This window comes from Watersipora subatra, chromosome 1 (assembly GCF_963576615.1).
Source record: "Watersipora subatra chromosome 1, tzWatSuba1.1, whole genome shotgun sequence".
NCBI classification, from domain to species: Eukaryota; Metazoa; Bryozoa; class Gymnolaemata; order Cheilostomatida; family Watersiporidae; genus Watersipora; species Watersipora subatra.
The window spans coordinates 75,773,166-75,799,873 of NC_088708.1; the positions used below are offsets into that span (position 1 = coordinate 75,773,166).

At 38.2% G+C, this 26,708-nt stretch overlaps 1 protein-coding gene across 2 annotated transcripts in view; it reads left to right on the top strand.

Annotated features, from left to right (window-relative positions):
• The window catches only part of LOC137410492 (retinoblastoma-binding protein 5-like), a 66,263-nt gene that overhangs the window by 24,032 nt on the left and 15,523 nt on the right, over positions 1–26,708 (top strand). For both annotated transcript variants that reach the window (XM_068095918.1, XM_068095919.1), the window contains exons 8-11: positions 157–276; positions 4,652–4,805; positions 5,043–5,232; positions 9,559–9,716. In XM_068095918.1, coding sequence (XP_067952019.1) covers positions 157–276; positions 4,652–4,805; positions 5,043–5,232; positions 9,559–9,716 — 622 coding nt within the window. The remainder of the gene's footprint in view (positions 1–156; positions 277–4,651; positions 4,806–5,042; positions 5,233–9,558; positions 9,717–26,708) is intronic.

Genomic DNA, 26,708 nt, shown 5'->3' on the forward strand with positions numbered 1-26,708 from the left:
ATTACATTTACGTAGTTCATTGTTAAAGTCTTCTACTAATTTGGAAATAATTCTATAGGCAATTATTTTTTTCTCCTGAGCACATTGAAGCATATAGCCCATGACATTTGATTCCTTTATCATCAAAGTGTTGTGCATCCTGTTGTATATTTGTAGTTGTCTGCTGATCAACTCTGCTGACAGGATAATCAGGGTGTATGAGGAGGGAGAGATCTTGGCATGTGGCAAAAATGGAGAGCCTGAACCAATACAGAAGTTGCAGGATCTTGTTAACAAGTAGACTTTTTCTTCCATTTTCTTCTTATTTTTTGCTACATAAAACTGGTTTTATTCCAGTTCAGTCGGGAGGCTTTTCATTAACAGGGGTTCTTTTCCTCGTTGGCCAGGTAAACGCCAACACTCGGTCAAACATTCCAGACAGCTCACTTGCAAGGTGGTTACAGCGTCCATTTTTTGCCATTCATTGTTACTGAGAAAATTTATTGAATTTCTTTTGATTCGCAAAAAAATTGATCAAGTGTCATTATTTTTGGTGCTCTACAGCGCTTAATGTTTCTTTGGAAATGGGTCAGGAAATGAGGTAATTATGCAAAACTCAACTACTCTGAAGCCACTGGATAATGGTTCTCTAGCTTACAGGCCTGTTGGTTTATCTGAAACTTATTTTTTTGATCACCTGAAAAATAATGAGGTCATCACTGCCATCACTGCTAGTGTATGTTCCATGCAAAGATTGATTGCGCACATTATTTTTGGTGTTTTCCTCCAACAGACAACTCCAGTTGCTGTTTGGTTTGTTTATGTTGCTAATACCATTAATTTCTCCATGGCTATCGAAATGCTTTTTTTTTCAATTTTATCAACTGTTGTGAAGTATGAAAGTGAGATGTAACAATTCAAGGAAATGTTGCAAATAACGAACATCTGGTCATGCACACTAACAGCAACATCTGGTCGTACACACTAACAGCAACATCTGGTCGTGCACACTAACAGCAACATCTGGTCAAGCACACTAACAGCAACATCTGGTCATGCACACTAACAGCAACATCTGGTCATGCACACTAACAGCAACATCTGGTCGTACACACTAACAGCAACATCTGGTCAAGCACACTAACAACAACATCTGGTCAAGCACACTAACAGCAACATCTGGTCAAGCACACTAACAGCAACATCTGGTCGTGCACACTAACAGCAACATCTGGTCATGCACACTAACAGCAACATCTGGTCGTACACACTAACAACAACATCTGGTCATGCACACTAACAGCAACATCTGGTCAAGCACACTAACAACAACATCTGGTCATGCACACTAACAGCAACATCTGGTCATGCACACTAACAGCAACATCTGGTCATGCACACTAACAACAACATCTGGTCATGCACACTAACAGCAACATCTGGTCGTGCACACTAACAACAACATCTGGTCAAGCACACTAACAACAACATCTGGTCATGCACACTAACAGCAACATCTGGTCGTGCACATTAACAACAACATCTGGTCAAGCACACTAACAACAACATCTGGTCGTGCACACTAACAGCAACATCTGGTCAAGCACACTAACAACAACATCTGGTCGTGCACACTAACAGCAACATCTGGTCAAGCACACTAACAGAAACATCTGGTCAAGCACACTAACAGCAACATCTGGTCAAGCACACTAACAGCAACATCTGGTCAAGCACACTAACAGCAACATCTGGTCGTGCACACTAACAGCAACATCTGGTCAAGCACACTAACAACAACATCTGGTCATGCACACTGACAGCAACATATGGTCATGCACACTAACAGCAACATCTGGTCATGCACACTAACAGCAACATCTGGTCAAGCACACTAACAGCAACATCTGGTCATGCACACTAACAGCAACATCTGGTCATGCACACTAACAGCAACATCTGGTCGTACACACTAACAGCAACATCTGGTCATGCACACTAACAGCAACATCTGGTCATGCACACTAACAGCAACATCTGGTCGTACACACTAACAGCAACATCTGGTCAATCACACTAACAACAACATCTGGTCGTGCACACTAACAGCAACATCTGGTCAAGCACACTAACAGAAACATCTGGTCAAGCACACTAACAGCAACATCTGGTCAAGCACACTAACAGCAACATCTGGTCAAGCACACTAACAGCAACATCTGGTCGTGCACACTAACAGCAACATCTGGTCAAGCACACTAACAACAACATCTGGTCATGCACACTGACAGCAACATATGGTCATGCACACTAACAGCAACATCTGGTCATGCACACTAACAGCAACATCTGGTCAAGCACACTAACAGCAACATCTGGTCAAGCACACTAACAGCAACATCTGGTCATGCACACTAACAGCAACATCTGGTCATGCACACTAACAGCAACATCTGGTCGTACACACTAACAGCAACATCTGGTCATGCACACTAACAGCAACATCTGGTCATGCACACTAACAGCAACATCTGGTCGTACACACTAACAGCAACATCTGGTCAAGCACACTAACAACAACATCTGGTCGTGCACACTAACAGCAACATCTGGTCAAGCACACTAACAGAAACATCTGGTCAAGCACACTAACAGCAACATCTGGTCAAGCACACTAACAGCAACATCTGGTCAAGCACACTAACAGCAACATCTGGTCGTGCACACTAACAGCAACATCTGGTCAAGCACACTAACAACAACATCTGGTCATGCACACTGACAGCAACATATGGTCATGCACACTAACAGCAACATCTGGTCATGCACACTAACAGCAACATCTGGTCATGCACACTAACAACAACATCTGGTCATGCACACTAACAGCAACATCTGGTCGTACACACTAACAACAACATCTGGTCATGCACACTAACAGCAACATCTGGTCATGCACACTAACAACAACATCTGGTCATGCACACTAACAGCAACATCTGGTCGTGCACACTAACAACAACATCTGGTCAAGCACACTAACAACAACATCTGGTCGTGCACACTAACAGCAACATCTGGTCATGCACACTAACAACAACATCTGGTCAAGCACACTAACAACAACATCTGGTCGTGCACACTAACAGCAACATTTGGTCAAGCACACTAACAGCAACATCTGGTCAAGCACACTAACAGCAACATCTGGTCAAGCACACTAACAGCAACATCTGGTCAAGCACACTAACAACAACATCTGGTCGTGCACACTGACAGCAGCATATGGTCGTGCACACTAACAGCAACATCTGGTCAAGCACACTAACAACAACATCTGGTCATGCACACTAACAGCAACATCTGGTCATGCACACTAACAGCAACATCTGGTCAAGCACACTAACAACAACATCTGGTCGTGCACACTAACAGCAACATCTGGTCATGCACACTAACAGCAACATCTGGTCGTGCACACTAACAACAACATCTGGTCATGCACACTAACAGCAACATCTGGTCGTGCACACTAACAGCAACATCTGGTCGTGCACACTAACAGCAACATCTGGTCAAGCACACTAACAGCAACATCTGGTCAAGCACACTAACAGAAACATCTGGTCAAGCACACTAACAGCAACATTTGGTCGTGCACAATAACAGCAACATCTGGTCGTGCACATTAACAACAACATCTGGTCAAGCACACTAACAGCAACATCTGGTCGTGCACACTAACAGCAACACTTCGATTAAGAGAACTGAAGGAAGTTTGTTTTGTGAGCTTGAGGTTTGGTCACCAAATAGCCGAACCAGATGGATATACATGTATGTATATGAGCGTACGACAGAAAAAGTTGTTTGTTATCCTCTCAATGTTGGTCTGAATACAAGATAAAACAACTCTCAACTTCACACAACTCGAATATCTGTCACCCATTTACTAAACTATTATCTAAATTTGCTAAAAGTATTTGATTTGCGGTTCCAGATTTTTCTATTGTATCATATAAGATGTTTGCTAAAAACTCTCACTGGTTGTAAAATTTTAGCAAAGTCAACAACTTACACATATGTTAATTCTCCAATCAAAGGTGTTTTGTTGTCAAGTTGTATTTCTTAGCTTCATGCAGCACAAAGCTTTGATACCTATCGCGATTTCAGTAAACGATATTGCAGCATTTCAAAATCAGCAAAGCTCTTCGCTGTTCAATTTTCCATTATTTTCACATAAGCAATACTTATATTTTGTGGAAGCAGAAAATATTAGATGTTAATTTAGCCAGAACTATTAAAAAGTTCACATTTTTAATTTGTTATGCAGGCTTGTAGGAACTATTGCACAGGCTGCAATAAAGTTGCACAGTTGGCAGTTCTTGAGGGCCTCAAGTCAATGGTAGACACAGGAAGCATGCCAAAAATAGCTTTAAATCATAAAATGGGATGAGGAGTTGTTTGTTGAAAACTGCACAATTCTTCTGGCACGCTACTTACATTTATTTGATTTTTTGCTGTAAAATGGAACACGAGTTGCAAAATTTACATTACCACTAGTATTTTAAATTGCACAATTTACAATATCTGTAGCCATTTACAATTAATTTAATGTAATTTACAATTACACGTTTACAATTTGAGCATGGACATTGTTTGTGGCTCGTGACAGGACCCTGTGGAAGAAATGTTGTTTCTCCGGAGATGGAGAGTACATAGTGGCTGGTTCAGCCAAACAACACTCACTCTATGTCTGGGAGAAGGCTGTCGGCAACCTGGTGAAAATACTTCCTGGCCCCAAGGGAGAGTTGCTATTGGATGTTGTGGTGGGTCTCGGGGAATTACCATCTCACTTTGTTTATTATTTTTGGAAAGTAGTCAATCTTTCCAACTTGCCAAAAATAATCTCTGGCTTTCAAAGTTGTTAGATGCTGATGCATTGACAGTGGATAACCAGGTCACGCCATTATAGCCTGTGCTTCTCCGGTTTTTCACTTCATGGTCTGCTGTAAGGCGTGAGTCAACGTTAGCATTACCCTATTCTCTTTCCATGTCTTTTATAGTGGCATCCTATTCGTCCTATAGTCTGTTCAGTGTCTGGAGGAGTTGTCTCTATCTGGGCACACAATCAGGTGGAGAATTGGAGTGCCTTTGCTCCAGACTTTAAAGAGCTTGACGAGAATTTAGAATATGAGGAGAAGGAAGGCGAGTTTGACCTTGAAGATGAGGACGCTAGTGTACAGGAGAATGTAGGTATGTGGTCAGTTCTCTATTTGCCATTTCTAGTTTACAGTCTAGCTGTTATCATTGTTGAGCTCTTCACTAAAATACTGAATTATTAAAAGAATGGTTAGAACATAAATTCAGCTCATCTTTCACTGCCTAACACGCACGTGTTTACAGATCAGCCTATAATATAAGTTGTCTCCTCACAGATACTTACCAGACTCGTGTTACACGATCACTTTTTACATCTAAGTATTTGTAGATCAGTATGTGTTAGGAGTTGCTTTTTCTTTTATTTTTTATTAGACGCCTACTTGGTCTCTAAACTGTACATTCAGGCTTTTGTCATACAGTGCACCCTCAGGATACGATTTTAGTTCATTCCAGGGTTGGCATCGTTGGTGAAAAAGGCGCATGGAGGGGTATAAAAACCATAGTAATTACACTACAGGTTGAAAATATTCGATGGATTTAATAATTCACAATTTCACGAACAGTCTATTCCACGAATGATTAAATTCCGCGAATAATTAGTTCTGTTTTTGAACACAAGGGAGAATAACTACTGCCTCAAATTAAAAACTAGCCTCTAGGCAGAAGTAGTAAACGTAGCTGAGTTTCAAATTTTTTTTTAATTATCGCCGGGGCTTTGAGTTAACCCCATTGCCAATGCATCACACTTCTTTGCAAAATTACTCAAGATTGCCACAAGCTATTCGGCATGGCGTCGTCATCGCAAAAATCTCTTACCTTTTTTTACATTAAAATCGATTCCATCAACCTCTAATACCGAAGTTGATGGCGATAATGATTCCGATTTGGACATTATTATTAGTATGTATTTGATTCGCAGTGCAGATACGTTTTTCCTTAATTAACTGCTCACTTAATGAATTGATTCTGCTGAATTAATTCATTCTTTTGTTTAAAAACTGATCACTTTCATTCAATACTTCAGCTATTGATACTTAGCATGGTCGACTCGTAGTTGTCAGCTAAATAGAAACCTAAACACGTGGTGTACGCACGTGAAGGGTTAACTCTATTGCTAGCTGCAATAGAGTTAAACTTAATAGAGAGTGATTGTGTTCATCCGCGAATAAATTAGTCCGCGAATGTGCATGAAAAAGGAATTTTGCCCGAAACTTAACTCCGCGAATATTTCATCCTGTAGGGTATATAATGCAAACAACCCCTGGGGAAAATCATCAAAATTTTACACAAGTAGGCCTACTGCACATAATAAAAAATTAGTAACAAATTAATATGGTAACAACCTTAGTAACTATAGTTACAGTAACTTAAGTATATTTAGTGTACTTATTGGTTGTAATCTGTAAGATGTAACGTTGCAATGTGCTGTGTAATGCGTACTGTAGAGAGTTCTTACCCTCAAGACAGAGGTACACAGGACGTAAACTTTGAATTCTCTTTCATTAAGTTTAGCTTACTAAACACAAACTTTAAGCTAAGTTTCAGTATGTATTTTTAACTATTTTACTGATTTCAACTTTTTATCACTAAAATTTTTTTGCTTATTGTATTGTATATGTCGAGTTGTATATGTCGAGTTGTATATGTCGAGTTGTATATGTCGAGTTGTATATGTCGAGTTGTGTATGTCGAGTTGTATATGTCGAGTTGTATATGTCGAGTTGTATATGTCGAGTTGTATATGTCGAGTTGTATATGTCGAGTTGTATATGTCGAGTTGTATATGTCGAGTTGTATATGTCGAATTGTATATGTCGAATTGTATATGTCGAGTTGTATATGTCGAGTTGTATATGTCGAGTTGTATATTTCGAGTTGTATATGTCGAGTTGTATATGTCGAGTTGTATATGTCGAGTTGTATATGTCGAGTTGTATATGTCGAGTTGTATATGTCGAGTTGTATATGTCGAGTTGTATATGTCGAGTTGTATGTCGAGTTGTATATGTCGAGTTGAATATGTCGAGTTGAATATGTCGAGTTGTGTATGTCGAGTTGTATATGTCGAGTTGTATATGTCGAGTTGTATATGTCGAGTTGAATATGTCGAGTTGAATATGTCGAGTTGAATATGTCGAGTTGTATATGTCGAGTTGTATATGTCGAGTTGTATATGTCGAGTTGTATATTTCGAGTTGTGTGCAAATCATGATTATAAAACAATTTTCAAATACTATCACGCATCGCTACACATTAACCAATTATTTGCTGAATTCTTTACGGAGAAATTTCACGCTTGAACAAATTTGTTTTGAAAAGAAAAATATTTTTACATTATCATTAGAGAACTTTATTTGACACATATGTGTACACATGGTATATGTACACATGGTATATGTACACATGGTATATGTACACATGGTATATGTACACATGGTATATGTACACATGGTATATGTACACATGGTATATGTACACATGGTATATGTACACATGGTATATGTACACATGGTATATGTACACATGGTATATGTACACATGGTATATGTACACATGGTATATGTACACATGGTATATGTACACATGGTATATGCACACATGGTATATGTACACATGGTATATGTACACATGGTATATGTACACCTGGTATATGTACACATGGTATATGTACACATGGTATATGTACACATGGTATATGTACACATGGTATATGTACACATGGTATATGTACACATGGTATATGTACACATGGTATATGTACACATGGTATATGTACACATGGTATATGTACACATGGTATATGTACACATGGTATATGTACACATGGTATATGTACACATGGTATATGTACACATGGTATATGTACACATGGTATATGTACACATGGTATATGTACACATGGTATATGTACACATGGTATATGTACACATGGTATATGTACACATGGTATATGTACACATGGTATATGTACACATGGTATATGCACACATGGTATATGTACACATGGTATATGTACACATGGTATATGTACACATGGTATATGTACACCTGGTATATGTACACATGGTATATGTACACATGGTATATGTACACATGGTATATGTACACATGGTATATGTACACATGGTATATGTACACATGGTATATGTACACATGGTATATGTACACATGGTATATGTACACATGGTATATGTACACATGGTATATGTACACATGGTATATGTACACATGGTATATGCACACATGGTATATGTACACATGGTATATGTGCATCTAGTTTAGTCAACTTTTTAGCGTATATGAAGTTAATGCATGTGCATCTAGCCTTGCTGTATCAGTATTTTGTCAGATGCCACCTGGATTAGTTCCTTGATATAGTCATATCTTTGAAAGCTTTCTCATATATTAGGAGAAATAACTAATCTCTGATGTGGTTTAGTAATATCAATATTTTAATGAATGGTAATTAAATGTCTTTACTTGATGTTTGGTCACCTCTTATGACTGCTTTAGTTCCATCAGTCAACTCTAGTTTCCTTTCATCTCTAGAAATAAATATAAATGTTAAAAATAACAACTCTTGTGGAAAATTGACTGTCAATTAGCCAGTTTAAGATCCGCTAGCAGTTAACCGATTGGAAGTAAGAATTATGGTGATACTAGCTACTGTAAATGCCCGACGTTGAACAGGTAATGGCCAACAATTTTAGGATAATGCTAACTGACACGTTGAGCGTGAAGGTTTGAAAGATTAGCATGTATAGTGAGTATGCGCACAATTTATTCCATAGTATAACCAGTTGGACCGTGCGGTGTATTGGATAAATGCCTGTCTGTGGAACTGGGGCTTCCAAGTTCAAATCCAGTGCACAGCGAATTTTTCATTCCTAAAAATTTGTTGCTATAACTGGACACACAAACAGACTGACCAACAACAAAAGAGTGCTGTGGTATATAAATGATAGATCACAAATAAAGTGTTACTTGATTGCACATCTCATCATCAGAATACCAACCAATTCAACAATGACAACACCAACTCGCAACATCTTGCTACAGAATTAATCAGCTGCTGTCCATGTTTTTTTGGAAGCAGTCTTTACATGCTGTTAAAAGCTATGCGTTTATGTTTCAGTAGCTCTACTCAGTCCAGGATTACTGACTTTGGGGGTCATGAGGTCATATCCCTTAGCTACTACAGATTTAGTTGCAATTTACAGCCGTGATATGATAATGTTCAAGGTGTTATCAGTTTGGAACTGATGTTTCAATATGGTTTAACCAATGAAACCAGGCTCACCGGTTGCATTGTCAAGAGAAGACAATCTTTATTTATTAGTTTGTCTGCGTTTGCAAGGCGTGCCTCTGTCCTATATACAAAGCGTTAATAGTGTCATGCAGCCATATCATGCATTGCAGGAGAAGCCGAGGTAGAAGACCTTGATGTAGATATAATGTCATGTGACAAGATAGCTGCGTTCGTAAGTAGTGATGAAGAGGACGAGGACACGAACTGCCTCCTCTACCTTCCCATAGCTCCTGAGGTAGAAGATCCAGAGGATTGTACGCTAGGCCTTGTAAGTTACGCTTGAGCTTTCTTCCTAAATTTGTATTGTAGCATAGCCTTTAAAACTTTTAGAAATCTTTTAAAGGATTGAGTATTGCATGCATTAGGGTACTGAAGCTTTCTGTAGGTTAGACAACTATACAGGTAAAGACAAGATTGACTTCAATGCAGCCTATTGCCTTATTCGATACATGCTTTGTAACTTTGATATGTTGCTTTGGTTTGTTAATTTGCTTGCTAATGTTTGGCCACATCCATAGATATAATCAACATTTATTATATCTATGACCACATCACAGATCACTTCGTGCATGGATTAGTAAATGTAAGATGAGCGGTGAGTCTTCAATGTGACTCTATTGATGTTATTCCAGCTATGAAACATAGGCCAATAAAAAGGAGAGTATGATCAGTACACCGACAAGGGAGACGACTGAGCAGTACTTCAGTGACTCGCTATTCCTCTCTATGTTTGCTGCTGTTACGTCATTCATCATGAGTTAGCATGTATTTACTTTCATCACAGTTAGGTTGTATCCGCTGCCTCTACCAGACTTGCATACTCCACTCTGCCTGACTTTATCACTGGTCGCACTCTCTGAATCATTTCCGTGCATCGACTGTTCCATCCGCACTCGTTAATTGATGTCGCCAGTATCTTGAGAGTCGTCTCCTTCTTCTCAGGATGTCTCTGGTGCTTGTCTAGCCGGGCACTTAGCTGCCTACACTCCGTAGCTGTGAGAAAAGCGAATGCTTCCCTTATAGTGTCTGGTGATCTCTCGGGTGGGTATCTCCACTCCTCCATGATACCGCCATGCTGTACAAGTATGAACTTCTCTGCCTACCGAGTGGATACAGATTATTGCTAAGAAAACACCAGCGATATAGCAATGCATATAATAGCACATAATAACGTCATAATAGCTTAAAAATTAGCATAAAGTTTACTTTTCGTTTAGGTCTGTTTGATGGATTGTAAGGACAACTCTTAAATTATATACCCAAGTTGTAAAGGTTCTCAGTCACCACCTATTGCTGTGTCTCCACCTGTGCATGCATAACACAATTGAGGTCTGATACGAGGGCTGCACAACCTAAATACTATAGTAACTTTTTTATAGTTTTATTTCTGTAATAACCCGATTTGCATTTGGCTACTTTGGTCTGCGCTTCACGCCATGGTGAATTTAAATACTGCTGACAAAAGCGTTTTTACAATTGGCTGTCTTTGATTGGCCGCTTTGATACCTTTAGTGTATTTAACAATAAAAAATTCTGCACTCGTTTTTTCTGTCATATTTAAAACGTTGTTCAAAACAAAACTAAAGTCACGTGGTTATAAACATTACTTGTAGTCAAACTGTTGCGATAATATTTCTTAAGAGCATATGTAGTCAAATATAAAAAAAACAACAGTTTCCATATTTATAGAGCACCCAAAAATGAAATCTTTTTTGTAATTTCTTTTGTAATTTTTTATGGTTTTGTAATATGAGAAGTGATCATTAAGTTCCCAGAATCGTTTTCCTAGTCAAATATAACAGTATGTGCAGTTGTTTTGATTGTTCCATGTTGCTAAGCAGCACGGAATTTTCCCATAGCTAAAGTTTTACGCCTGTAAGAGCACGCGCAGTGAAGTTATAGTAGGCAATGTCAAGGTCATTTTTTATCGTTCATCGGATTTTTCAAAAATGAATGATGTAGAAGAGCAACACGTTTGTGTAAAGTTTTGTGTAAAACTTGGAAAGTCCGGTGCTGAGACACTCCAAATGTTACGGACAGCTTATGGACTCATGAAGACTCTGCCCTTAAGAAAACAGCCTGTTATGAATGGCACTAAAGATTTAGAGAGGGAAGAACAAGTGTTAAAGATGATGACCGCACCAGCAACTTCAAGGACCACAACTGCCACAGACCTTGTGAGGCAGCAGGTGATGGGAGATAGGCGATTGACTATACGGGAAATATCAGCAGAAAGTGGGCTTTCTTATGGTACATGTCATCTTATTCTCACTGAAGATTTAGGCATGAGAAGGATCTCTGCAAAGATGGTACCCAAACTGCTCACTGACGACCAAAAAGAAAAAAGAGTTGGCTGTTGTATTGAACTAAAAGATGCTTTAGCACAAGATCCTGACTTTCTTTCAAAAGTTGTGGCTTGGGATGAAAGTTGGATCTATGGATATGACCCAGAGACCAAATCACAAAGTTCTCAATGGAAATCTCCTGGAAAAAGGCTAGAATGTCTGGCTCAAATGTGAAAACACTGCTGATAATGTTTTTCGACATCAGAGGTGTGGTACACTCTGAATTTTTACCGCATGGTCAAACTGTGAATCAGCATGTCTACAAAGACATTCTGATAAGACTTAGAGACAGTATCAGAAGGAAACGTCAAGATTTGTGGCTCTCAGGTGTTTGGTACCTACACCATGACAATGCTCCGGCTCACACCTCATTGATGGTACGTCAGTATTTGGCAAAAAATAGGTGACTGTGCTTAACCATCCCCCTTATTCACCTGATTTAGCACCATGTGACTTCTACCTATTCCCCAAAATCAAATTGACAATGAAAGGTGAAAGATTTGACGACATACCAACTATTCAAGAAAATGTGACGAGACAACTCCAAAGCCACACGGAAAGTGATTTCCAGCATTGCACGGATCAGTGGAAACACAGATGGGACAAGTGCATAGCAAGCTCAGGCGATTACTTGCAAGGGGACAGTTTAAATTAGGTAATTATGATTAACGGTTTTTGTGTACTGAGACAATTCCTGGAACTTTACGATCGCCCCTCGTATTTAAACAAATTTGATAAAAACAAAATAAAAATGTAAGTAATATTAAACTTTGCTGACTGTTGAGTTACTGTATTAGAGATATAATATTGCTTGTAATGATACACAGAGGCAGCTGATAGACGCAAATTCTTTAATAAATAAAATTTTAAGTGTACCTAAAATATTAGGTTCTATAACAACTCACCCGTAATTTAATTGTTGATTGGATTATTTTTCGCAAAAACTTAGGCTATCTTAAAAAACTTCGATAAAACCTTCAGATGAAAAGAAAATGCTGAGGTAATAATGCATGGAGATTATTATTAAGCCAATTAAATAGTTGATTATATAACTGTACATACTAGCAGTACTAATATAACAGTACTTACTTGTGTTTTTCATTTAGTTAAACATTTGCCCCTGCACAGGCATGCTGGACATTTATAAAATGCTCGTTTAGAAGAAATGTATCCTTTTCATAACTATTTGCACAAAATGCATAAACACCGTCGCTAGCGCATCTCCTTTAAATAGAATGTGAATATCGGACACACTCCCTTCCTTAATACTTTACGCGTTATCTTTGATTCTATGTCTTATGGAACTCCTATATAAACATAATAGCACATATCATAGCATCCTACCTCCAGCGCTGCTTGCAAATCGGCTGCCTCTTTGGTCAGCAGCGCGGACTCAAATCGTAGAAACCGGAGGCCACTGTTGGTTGTTTTGCTCAGCATCTCCATGACCAGCATGCACCCCGGAGCCATGAAGACATTTCTTGACAGCTGAAATACATTCACTTTAGTTAATGGTTCTGTTCTCAGTTGGTGTAATATGAACATTATGAAAGATTGAGAGAGGGAGTTGGTTAGTAACAACATAGTTTATAGGTATATAGGGAGACTAGCCTGAGGCTGGTTCACACTATACATGTACCGCCGTATGTTGGTCGTATAGTGTGAACCATATGTCAGTGTTAGTCGCACAAAATTTTGACGATCGACTGTGATAATAATATTCACACTATCACAAGCCTATCAGGGAATAGTTCGTGGTGTGGCATTCTCATTCACCGTGTTTTCGTGCCGCATTTGATGAGCTTGCGAATGATGGAAATGCGAGTGATACGCATTAAAATATCGTGCAGGTTATTCCATTATAAACATTTTCATACTTCAGTCATTTTTATTTCAACTGTAGCAGTTCCAAATGAGCTAATGTTCTAATAATGCTTGTAAGTGTGATAAGACTGCGTGTCGCTATTTATTGACCGGTGGGGTCAATAAACAGCAACACATTTTAGTACTGTATTTTCACAGGAAGCACTAGCATTAAATGGCATCTTGTGAATGTCCGTTGAACCACTGAATGGCACGGTAACTCAAAACATGGTAAGCACGGTGAATTATACAATGCGGTCAGGGAAATATATTAGTCTCGCAGTAACTGTCACGAAAGAAAATAGAAATCGGCGATGGTCAATCACCATCGCCGAAGTGGTGCATTTTGCGCAGACTGTCGTGGATGCTTGGTGAATTATTGGAAAAGTTTGACCGCTGCAATCTGTCAAACTTATCCGCGTTGCCTCGACGATGCCGTCGTTTTACAGCGCATATAGTCAATGAATAGTCGTTGTGTATTCGACAACGACATACAGCGATATAGTGTGAACCAGCCAATAGGATGATGATGCATTAACATTCGTTGAGCTTGTGATATATGGGCAAGGTGATGTATTTCTGTGTATTTATAATGGTATTGGAATACTTGGCTCATGCTGACATAGTTTGCTGCCGATGTACTTACATTAAGGTCCTGTAATGTTGTGTTGCTTTTTAGCCCCTTGGCAACTAAGAGCAACCCTGCTAGAGGTATGCGGTTGCTAGAGATATTCAGTTCTATGAGAGCACCGTTGTCTTGCAGCGCCTTGCCCAGCTCCCCACAGCCTTCCAGGCCTATGCCATTGTTTGCTATGTTAAGTGTCTGTAGCGTGTCGTTCTTCTAAAACATTCTTATTAGTAAGCGGAAGTATACAGTAGCTCTGTGTATACAGTAGCTCTGTGTATATAGTAGCAATGTGTATACAGTAGCTCTGTATATATAGTAGCAATGTGTATACAGTAGCAATGTGTATATAGTAGCTCTGTGTATATAGTAGCTATGTGTATACAGTAGCTCTGTGTATATAGTAGCAATGTGTATATAGTAGCTCTGTGTATATAGTAGCTCTGTATATACAGTAGCAATGTGTATATAGTGGCTCTGTGTATATAGTAGCTATGTGTATACAGTAGCTCTGTGTATATAGTAGCTATGTGTATACAGTAGCAATGTGTATATAGTGGCTCTGTGTATATAGTAGCTATGTGTATACAGTAGCTCTGTGTATATAGTAGCTATGTGTATACAGTAGCAATGTGTATATAGTAGCTCTGTTTATATAGTAGCTATGTGTATACAGTAGCTCTGTGTATATAGTAGCTATGTGTATACAGTAGCAATGTGTATATAGTAGCTCTGTGTATATAGTAGCTATGTGTATACAGTAGCTCTGTGTATATAGTAGCTCTGTGTATACAGTAGCTCTGTGTATATAGTAGCTATGTGTATACAGTAGCAATGTGTATATAGTAGCTCTGTGTATATAGTAGCTATGTGTATACAGTAGCTCTGTGTATATAGTAGCTCTGTGTATACAGTAGCTATGTGTATATAGTAGCTATGTTTATACAGTAGCTATCTGTATACAAGAGCTATGTGTATATAATAGCTATGTTTATACAGTAGCTATCTGTATACAAGAGCTATCTGTATACAAGAGCTATCTGTATACAAGAGCTGTCTGTATACAAGAGCTATCTGCATACAAGAGCTATGTGCAATTATGAGGAAACTATTACAGATGATTGTAGCAAAGATGACTGATTCACTCTTTCTAGTCGTACCGATCCAAATTGTATAGTTCTGGTTGCAAGAAAAAAACAATTGGAAACAAAAGATCCTTTCAGATTTCTGATGCACACATCAGAGAAAACTTCTAAAACTATTTCTAATTGAAAATCGGTGCGAAATAAGCTATGTACGTTTGTTGTAAGCTTACATGTGTTCATAAACCTTCAACAATATGCAATCGACACAAAGGATGTCCGGCCGACAAATCTATTGAATTTCTCGTTAGTATTCACCGTACGTGTTTATGATATGGCAAGTTTGAGGTTGTTGTCGGCTACACATATTAGACGCGCTTTTAGAGTCCCTAGGTGTACTCTATAAAATTACGCCATAGAACATATCAAAGAAAAAAATCGTCAAGGAGTATTAAGAGTGCACAATAAGCATTCGTTCAATTTTATGTGTATTCATAAACTTGGAGTTGTTTTCCCTATTCAGCTTTTATCGATGATATGTTTCTGGCGTAGTAATTACTCTATCTGTGACCCGCGATTGAATCCAATAAAACATTTAAGGATAAATTTACTGCATCGTTCAAAGATAATTGTAGCCTAAAGCGTTTAAAGTATATATAAAGATCCCAGGCCAAGGCTTTTGCTGTTGCTTCAGCACGTGTGCACATATCCGGTGTCAGCAGACTCTGCCCAAATCGGTTATCGTGTACCCCATACTAGTGCTGGGCACGGGTAGTAATACTCGTTGAACTCGCGGGTTTATCTTCTCTCGAGCATCGGGTAATAGAGATTTCGGGTATTCCGGTCCTTCGGGTTCGGGTTTTGACTTTAGAGTTCGGGTTTTGGTACACGGATCCGTCGGGTAGTGTGAACAAAAACTCGGTCTATTGCACCCTGCGCTCTCAATCTGGGCCCACAGGGTATTTCTGTGTCTTTTTGCTAAAGAGGCACGACAATAAGGTATAACGAGTCTTTAATTTAATAGATAGAATAAAGCACCTCATACCTTATTTACCATACCTACCGAAGATATTGTAGTCAAGCAGTGATTACTTGTCATTAAAAGGTGAGTAGAAATACATAAATCAAATTTTATTTGCGCAATTTGCCAAATCGGCTTCGTGAACAAATCTATGCCTTTTTAATACGGCGCGTGTTTGCTTTCACCGATAACACATAGGTCCTTAGTCTGTTTCCGCTATCGCCTTGTTAGAAACTGCCATCAGCTTCGCGGTAGTAGCAGTAAAAATTTAATAACTCTGTTTAAATTGATTACCACAGCTAGCTATTATGGATTACATAATTCATTATAACCAAGTTTTACTAAGCCAACAAGCATTTCTAACGGAAAAAGCCGATAAGGTAAAGTTTTTTATAAGATTTGGAGTGTCATCTACAAAAAGATCAGAGAGGTCCATAGAACATGCTTAAGTATTAAGCTACCATAGACCCTATCTTCTGCCACCTGTTGGGACGAAAATTCCCTGTGGCCCCAGACTATCTTGACTGTTTAACAATACGCCTGCTAACGCTGCTAGTACGAATGTCAGTCGATAAAAACTGAAAAATGATAAATAAATTGAAAAGAAATATAATTGCTTTGTAAATTTGAAAATATATCTGTTTAGAAAATTTAAACATAAAATCCATATCAACAAACCCGATACCCGAAAAACCCGTAGGCAAAGAAATACCCGAGCCTAGCACTACTAGCTACCCGATACTCGAAAAACCCGAACAGAAGGGGGCGGGTCTAAACCCGTTGACCAAGAAGTACTCGTGCCCAGCACTACCCCATACGCATATCCCCTTCACGTAGAGAGTCCGAAAGAACTCTGAGTAAGAGGCTGTTGAAAGAATTCTTAGCTTTTCTACTCGAGGAAAATAGGTCTGGTTCTTTTACATAGGTTACTCACGCGTAGTCCATGCAAGAACATCTGCACTCCTTTTGTCCTGAAACTGTTGAAGCTGATGTCTAGCTTGAGGAGGGCCGTGTCAGTGGCGAGCATTCGACCTAACTCGGCTCCAGTTTGCTCCCCGAGGCTAAAACAGCAGTTCATTCTTAGTGAAAGTATTTGGTTTCTGGCTAAGCAGTCACATTTTTCGTTCCATACATTATACCTACTTAGCTGTAATCTCGCTATCTCTCCGCTTTCTACCACCTGCTCTTCAAACACTTCCATCATAAAAATTGTTTTTTTAAAGTGTAGCAAGTATGTGTGAAACATATTTATTTAATACGAAACATATTGTCAAGCGATTGTCAGTTTGACACAAGCCCAAAGTTGACAAAGGATGTATAGCAAAGAGCACCTGCTGTCTTTTGCTGCTGAGACAATTGGTTTGGAACTCAGGTTCGCATTAGGTGCCTGCTGTTCAGATGGTCAATGCTTCTGAGGTCTTGTAAAAACGATGAACTCAGGTATGATAGGGTAAAACAATATAATCAAATATTCTTGCTTATACACCGTTTGCGAGTGATCCGAAACCAGTCTCAATGGAGCGAGGAAACAATTCCACCGACTCCTGTAGTCTTTGCTTACCTAGTTGTACTCAGGTTGAGGTATGTCAGTCTTGTATTCTCTATAAGGGCTTCAGATAGAGCGTGCGCCACCGAGTCTCCTATAGGGTTTCCAGAGATGTTGAGTCGTACTAGTGAGTCATTGTGCTGGAGGAGGTCAAAAAGGGCTGCTGCACCTTTCGGTCCGATGTTATTATTGGACAGCGTCTAGGAATGATTGAGTAGGAAACAAACATGAGGTTGAGATGTTAGGTAAAGGATGCTCATAGATTCCCTATGCACCCCCCTAAAGGAGTACTCATCACAGATATGGTAAATATCTGTTGTGTAATTACATGTGGGTGCACGATAAGCGCTGGTTTAGTTCTATATGTATCCATAGACCAGATAAATTCCTAGATAGCTAAGAGTTATCTTCTATTTGTACCAATCAGTGATCACTCAACATGGTAGTTACACCATCGACGACCCACGAACGAATCTAATGAAACATTTTAGCATATGCTGAGCATGTTTTTTGTAAGGCAAGCGTTTGATTACGGTAGACTAAAAACATTAGATTATTTACAAAGAGCAACAAGGGCAAAGGGCAACAACTTTTGATAGTTCGCTACGACGCATGCGCTTATATACATGTACTTTAAAGGGACGGTGCCATACTTGGATATCACGCACCTCGATCAATTGAAAGCTAACCTAATTGTTCTAAACTGGTACTAATCCAAGCACCTAGTGGTGTGCCCTACACGAGAGTATATCGGAAAGTGCCCTAAGTCTGTCAGATGGTAACCTCATTGGTGAATTTTAAACGCTAAAGTTTGTTGTAGCTTGAAACAAATCACAAATCCTAGAAATAAAGTGTCAGAACTGGTAAGAGCTTCATAGATGTATCTACTAGCTTCATAGATGTACCTACGAGCTGCTAAGTACTCACATTTTTGTATTACGAAATTACCAAAATGTTGTCCTTTTAATATTCATGTAGAAACGTTTACGTTGAAAATTTGATGTATCAAGATTGCATAAAATCTTAAATTTATGTTAAAATTGAATATCCATGTCGTGTGTACAGATATGGTAAGTTATGGTCTATACATTCACGTTGTTTATGGTTGCTGATGCTGCAGACCTATGCTGCTAGAATATATTCATATATGGAACCTTCTGTGTACAATCATGGCAAGTGTAGTATCCACATAACAGAAGACGCCGTTAGTTTACACAGAACACCATTACAGTGTCTGTTGTTCTCTGAATTGATTGTAAACTCACTGAGGCAATTAAACTTTCACAAAGAGTGTAATTACAAGCTATTTTTATTATAACAATCTCTTGCATAACTAGAGGAAATATCAGTAATAAATAAGCTATCATCCCTTAGTGCAAGGGTGGTCTAGCCGGATTCGCTATATTTTGGTGGTTTCAAGGGCAACAAGTGCTACATAAATAGGCCACTGTTTTTGCAGCCAACTGATTGTGACAATGAATTAGATATTTCACTAGTTCTAGTTATTGGTTCTGAACATTTGGAATACTTACCAAGTCTGTGATGAAAAAGTTCTCCCTCAGCATTTCTGAGATATAAATGCAACCTTGAGATTCTATACCGTTGTCATCCAGATCGAGGGTCTCAATGGTCGCATTACTCAGCAATGACACACACATAGCCTTCATCCCAAGAGGTCCTGTAAAGGTCAACAGGAAGTCGTCCACACATTCTCCAACAGAGTTTGATTCAATGAATCCCTTTGTGGATTGATTATTCTCTCTCAGTGTCTATCTAGTCTGTCAGCACTTTTCTGTGCGCAGTACAGCCTCAGTTTGTGAATGTTTCAGATCTCAAACAAATCGGAGCAAAATTTCGGAACTTAAAAATACCCTAGCTCTAGTCTTTAGGCATAACGTGCAACATTTGTTGTAGTTTATGAAATACTTGACCGTTTTGTGTGTTTTGCATAGAAGACTAATTTATCCTTTATTATAATGAAACCCACAAGCTATTTCTACGCTTACTTATTTTACACGAAATTTTGAAGAAACGATGCTGGGGTTGATACAGACACAGCAGTCCCCAGCCTAGCCGGCTATATTAACAGAGTACATGTGATAACGAAAAGTTTAGTGTACTTTCTATATTACCTGCACTTTTAATATATTGTTTATAAAATAATGTAATTTGTTTGTTTTAAAAAGTTATTTTTAGCCGTAGAATAGATTAAAATTAATTGCATGATTTGTCGTAAGGAAATTTGTTTCGGAATTAGAATGGATCACTTTGTGAAGAGCCATATGGAATAAACTGTGGTCGAAAACTGAGGTCAGACTGACAAGTTTTTATCTAAAAATTTCCCAAGATACGTCCATAGCCAGCCTTTTAGTTCGAGTTTCTCTGATAGACTGAGAAATCTACATGTCTTTCGGTAGTGTACTAAAGCCTAGCCGATCCGCCTTTCTCAAACCAAAGACATTTGAATCTTGCAGTAAGATATTTATTATCAACCCAGAAATCTTTGCTCACGCTGGACGTGTCGAAGCAAACGCCAACACCACCCAAAATAAACATAAAAATTGCTTAAAATAAATGCTGCCACCACTAGATGTCTGTTTCACCACTCCTCCAGCTTAGTTGATATACTATCTACGCTCCGTGTAGGCATTTCTTTTCATTTCGCTCAGTTCAAGGCTTTAGATATTGAAGTCTAGCGTTAAGTTTTGAGGTCTGAAGGTATATAGAGGAATAAATAAATTTAAATGCTATTGTCGATTCTATTCATATTAAATATATACCTATATAAATAGCCTTTTTTTAAATAATTCTCTTTTTGCCTGTTCCATTGTCAGCTATGATCATAGGTGGGTAATGGCTGGTGTTTTTCACCAATATTTTATGTATTACAAGGCATCAGTTTAAATCATATCTTGCTTAAAATAGCATTTTCAATTGGCTACAACAGAGACAAATCATAAACAAGACAGTATGTAGTATAGGCTAAAACAGCATTCTGTAATATATTATTCACCATAGTCTGACATAGTACCGGTGTGTTCCACACATACCAGTGATGCAAGCTAGTTGTAACACATGCATGTAGGAATGCATACTGCAATAAAATACATTTTTTGTGCATGTACACACTAAAAAGAATGCAACTCCCATGACAACTTCTTTCACATTGTTTATCTGTTGAAACTGTAATTTTCATATCAAAGTTAATCTTTTAAATTCACTGAACAATTTTTTTCGTTTTGTCAGTAATTTATTCTCTTTTGTAATGTTGATTTCAATCAAAATGAGGCCTAACAAGGTGCACGGGGTAACAGCAGTGAGAAGGAAATATAATTTAGAAATACGAGGCAACTGGCTTGATGGCGCTATTGTTGGTTTTTTATTGTTCAGACAGCATATCTACAAATCGTTTCTTTTTTAATAATATTAATTTCTTTTAGCAGCAAAAGTTCCGTCGTAAAAAGAGTTGCGATCTTTAACGCAATTAAGCCAGTTGCATCGTATTCACTGGCAAATCGCGTTAGTATTTTTTTGCGCGTCGCGTTATGTCTTGGATTATATAAATATCAAAAGCTACTAAAATCGTGCTCGCTAATTTTGGCCGAATAATTTTGTGTTTTTCGTTCATTTCGTGATTTCTGTCAGATTGAATGGCAAATTCGTTGTGTTGGCTGTACCTTTATGCTAAAAATGTTCCATTGGATTTATTCACAGATCTTCAATAGAGTAATTACAGTGTGAAGAGCATATTGCTTTACAAAGGTAAGTTTATGGATATGCAAACGACCAAACAAATTCTTATTAATTTGAAAAAGCCCTTCATGAGAAATAAGGTGGCAGCTGATCGCCGGGCCCAGGCCTAGTGAGGGGAGAGAAGCAGGAGACACGGAAACCGGCGTCAGAACCGAATCCCGACTCGGCCAACGACACGGCTCTTGATAGAACTTCCGGTCAATCAAGGATAGGCCACCGGAGTCGGCAATACGACTGAGGGGCGGGCTTAACATCGCACGAATAAGGAGCTTATATGAGTCAAGGAAAGCAGTGTTCCTGGAAGTCTCACATCGTGAAGTTTATTGTTTGTTTATTGCATCTCAAACTGTAACCATACATGTTTGAGAAATATATATATATATATTTCTGTGCCTGTAAGGCAACCTAGTTGTTTCATGGCAGGAAGTCAACTCTCATTGGTATTGGGATTTGTGTCCCTTGCCTGAGCTCTGAGCTGCACTGATGAGGCTTGAATAGCCGAAACAGTACTGTCTGTAGCATGAGTATATATATACTCATGATATATATATATATATATATAAATTGTTTCCTCACCCCGGTTAACCCCTATGGGTGGTACTTTCTGCTCTAACTCGGGTTTCCTACCAGAGACCTGAGAGTTTGAGTCACTATATTTATATGTATATTATTTATATATATATAAATATATATATTTATATATATATATATATACTCATTGCTTTGTACTCAAGTGGTTTGAATCTTGTGGAGCAAGTAGAGGAACACGGTAATTTTCCTTTACAATAACATTTGCTATGAGAGGGTAGATGAGAGGGTAGATGCAGACTCACCAATACTATGGTGTCTCATCCTCAGCTCATCGCGTTCGGCATGCCTCAAGAAGTAGGAGATGGGTACTACCTTGAACAACCTGCAGGCACTTTTGTATAGAATGCTGCCAGATGACTCATCTTTATCTTTGTCTGTTAAAGTTAAGAGAAAATAACTTTGCAATTAGATTCAAAATTATATGGTTGTCTCCTGTATTATAGTTGCCATATTCTCAGCCCCTGAAACTTGTGGAAAGACAGACTGTTTTTCTTCTGTATTACGCTCTGAGCATCGACAGATATATTAGAGATCATTTAATTTAGCAGGCCTTGCCCAGGAGATCTTGCCAGGTTAAACGCGTCTAGCAGACACCAGAGATTTATTTTCATACCTGTTAAATTAAATACTAAGTAAACTTAAAACCAGCCAGGCCTTCAATATGTTTGTAGGAGGATTTCTGTAGGTCTTTTGGATAGCAATAAACAACTTAGTCAAACCTTTACCTAAAGGCTGGTTCACACTACATCGCTGTATTTCAGCAAGGATGCCACAATACTTTGGTGATCATCGATGATAACAATGCTTACACTATCACAAATCCATCCACGTTTCTATTAGCAAATATTCCGTTACCTAGTTTTCTAATTTGTCGCGAAGAAACCTTTTTGTTTTCGCGTGTTCGAATCAAATACTAGGCCCGAAGCAACTATCATAAACGGAAATAAATATATCACGTTATCCCCGTCGCGAATTACCATCACCGAAATGGTTCACATCATTCAGGCTGTAGTCAATGCTCAGCGAAATATTTGAGGAAAGTTTGACAGCTGCAAACCTTTTCGACATACCCGTCGATGCTATTGGCCCCAGTTCACATAGTCGATGATGAATGTTGACATACGACGATATAATGTGAAACAGCTTTAAGGTTGCTTCAAATGAGGAAAAGTGTGACACCAGAATTTTAACAACTTCATGCATTCTTAAATTTTTCATGCTTTGATTCAATCCAAAACCAATTATAGGTTAGCTTGTCATGGTCTGCCCGTTAGGTAACTACTGTTAAAATGTGTAGGACTGAGCGTGACCACGCAATTCCACGTATGTACATGTATTGCGAAAAATTTGGTTGTTTGTATATTTTCAGTACAACTAAAATAGGAGATTTTGCATGCACTGTTTTAGCAATAGTTAAATGAATTTGTTTAAAACAAAACAAATATTTAAATAATATTAATATTTACAGACTTTCCAGTTATTGCAATATAGTCAGCTGCCCATAATAGACTTGGATTTCTCAGCACTGCGTATTCAAAGGATTAGCTGGAATACAACCCAAGTAATTGTATTAGGGATTAAATTTGTTTTCGTCACGAATATTGGACAATCATGAACATAATTCTTGAATAGCCTCGGACAACAGAAAATAATGCGGTAAATGTGTTGCTCAGATCACCAAATTTTTAGACAGTCAATACCTGCGGTACTGCCTGTGCACAAGCCTGACCATACGATCATGAATTGCTTTATGAGGTAATTGCTGTTGGTTTAGGTGGAGTTGTCTGCACTATAATCATTTTCTCAAAATGAGTAAAGATAGTATTTGTCATAGCTTCTTAAAAATATGAACTTTCTAACAAATGATCTAAAAATTATAGAAGAAATTATACTGTACAGCAGGAGATATTCTAGCATATGATATCTAAATTTCTTAAAGCACTGTTGTAAGTAAAAATGATGAGGCTGGCGATGAAAATGAAAAATAGACTGTAAAAAATATGTATAAAATTTGTAGGGTACATAAAAACATAAAAATCAAGTTCGTTTTATTTTAGCTAGTTGAAGTTATAGTAAGTTATGTTACATATCTGTATAACCAAAGCAGCATTTGTATCTGCCTTTATCTTTGGTATAGTAACAGTAAATATAATAATAATACAATAAATCTTTTTATTAGAAACTTTTACTTTTTCAAATTTCTGTTTACATCGTCATACGCACTTGTTTTTTTCCTTTGTGTAATTGCCTGCAGTACTTATTGTGAAGTTTTCATAGATATGTTGGCAGTGAAATAAATTATACAAGTAATAATCTGCTCTTATAATGTATTGTAACACTGTATAAAACTTATGACAGTTTCAAGTGTGAACCAGGTTCTACAATGAATTAAATTCGTATATACAGAGTTCACTGTATATGGGAAGCTGTGTTTGTGTAACAACTCAATCCGTATTCACTTGGCACTCTTCGGCTTAAAGGAATGTCACGGTTATCATTTGCTCTCTTTATTTACAAATGCAAGATCTGTGAATGCTTTCAGTCTCACCATTACAGAGTCTGACAGATTTTCATACAAGAGAGTCGATGCAATAGCACTCCATTACCATAAGAGATAACAAAATGAACACGCATGCTTGCTCGGATAGTCTATATGTTTGGTGTGTGGTGGGTGGATCTTGGCTGTAAACAATCCAGTTGGCAAATAGCCCAGTCGGTCATCTTTTCCGTTTCTATTTTGGTAGATTCTAATTTTCATTCCTACTATTTTTTACATCGATGATTGATATGTTTACAGAGATATAACATCAAAAATATTCAAATATTTGATAAGCAAAAGTTAGCTCTAAGCAAAACCAATTTATCATGAAAAAGTAGAATGACTCCGGCTTACCCGTGGCTCTACCCACACTCGTATCACTCCCAGAGTCAAACGCCTCCTGTAACGCATCGTCGGGCTCCTTTTCTATCTCTACCTTTTTGTCTCGCCGTAGCTTGCCGCTCACCCTTTGGTCGATGATAATATTATGTATACTTGATATATCTGATGGCTGCTGGGTCACGGCCTGCTCGCTGCCGCGCTGACTCATCAGTCCATCGTTGTTCTGACGATGCATATTGCCTCTACTCTAAATCATGTGACGTTGCGCTGTTGGCAGCGAACTCATTGTCCTATCACCCTGCGTAATTACTACTTGTGGTAGGCTTTGCTAGACACTATATGATAATAGTACTTCATCATCTGTACATAGCCTCAACTCAGTAGTTATATATAGTATACTATTATTGATTATTGATTATATTATTATGGGTAGGTGGTAGACACTGTTCAGTCTTTTATAAATCCAGCAACAAAAATGGCCACTAACGATATAAAATCGAGTCCTGAATCTGTTACAATTCTAACATATTTTCTCTCTTTTATCAATAAATGTTATTTAAATGCTGGCTAAATATTTTTATTACACTGTTTTGAATCAGAAAAGGCTCCAATACCTTTTCAATTGTAATACTTTGTGAACAGAAATATCCACACAACTTGTAAACTTCGAAAAATTTTAAAAAAAGCAACAAAAGTTAGACAATTTCTGTTACAGCAAATTATTTACAAAAATCTCTGTTACAACCATTTTTTTTACTAAATATTAAATAAATTACTATTTCCAATTAATTCAAATTAATGTTGTAGCTTCCTAGCACATGTATAAATCACATAAAATTAAATTTCACCGCCATAAAAGTCAAATAGCACATAAATGATATGATTAAAAAATGAATTTCACTTTTGCCAGTGATTTATATAAACGGCTTCACATGCACATAACTGCCCTTTGATTGGTGATGTGTCCGCATTTGATCAGGCTGGAATACTTTGCATAAACGGAAATTTTTACATTACAAATATGGTAATTTATCATTACAGAAGTTGTTCAATCTTCATTGCTATTTTTAGAAATTTCCATGGCTTAGAAACTTTGCAAAAATTTTCATTTATACGAAGTGTTACAACTGATACTTTTCTGATTAGTAGTGTAACATGTGATATATAAAGCCTGGTTTCCATATGACAGTGCAATGATTATGCGCAGCCCAGTGATCGTGCGCAATGCATTTCTTGGGCTGCGACGCAGCGTTTCCATAGCGCGCGTAGGTGCCATGCTTGCATTGGACAGGGTGGATAATTTCCTTACTTTTTCGTACGGGAGACCGATTTCTTCGGAAAACAGCTCTTCGTTTGATTTGTGGAATAGGTTTAAAAAGGTCGAGCGGTGTATTGTGGGATACATCATCACGCGCACCCGTCGCAAGGATCCATTCTGTTGGATCCTTGCGATCAGCGTACGCACGTCGCGCGTTGACGTTTCCACATCACAGCTGGCCTACGCATGACGTCGTGGGCCTTGTTGCGCGCTTTGCGCTGTCATATGGAAACCA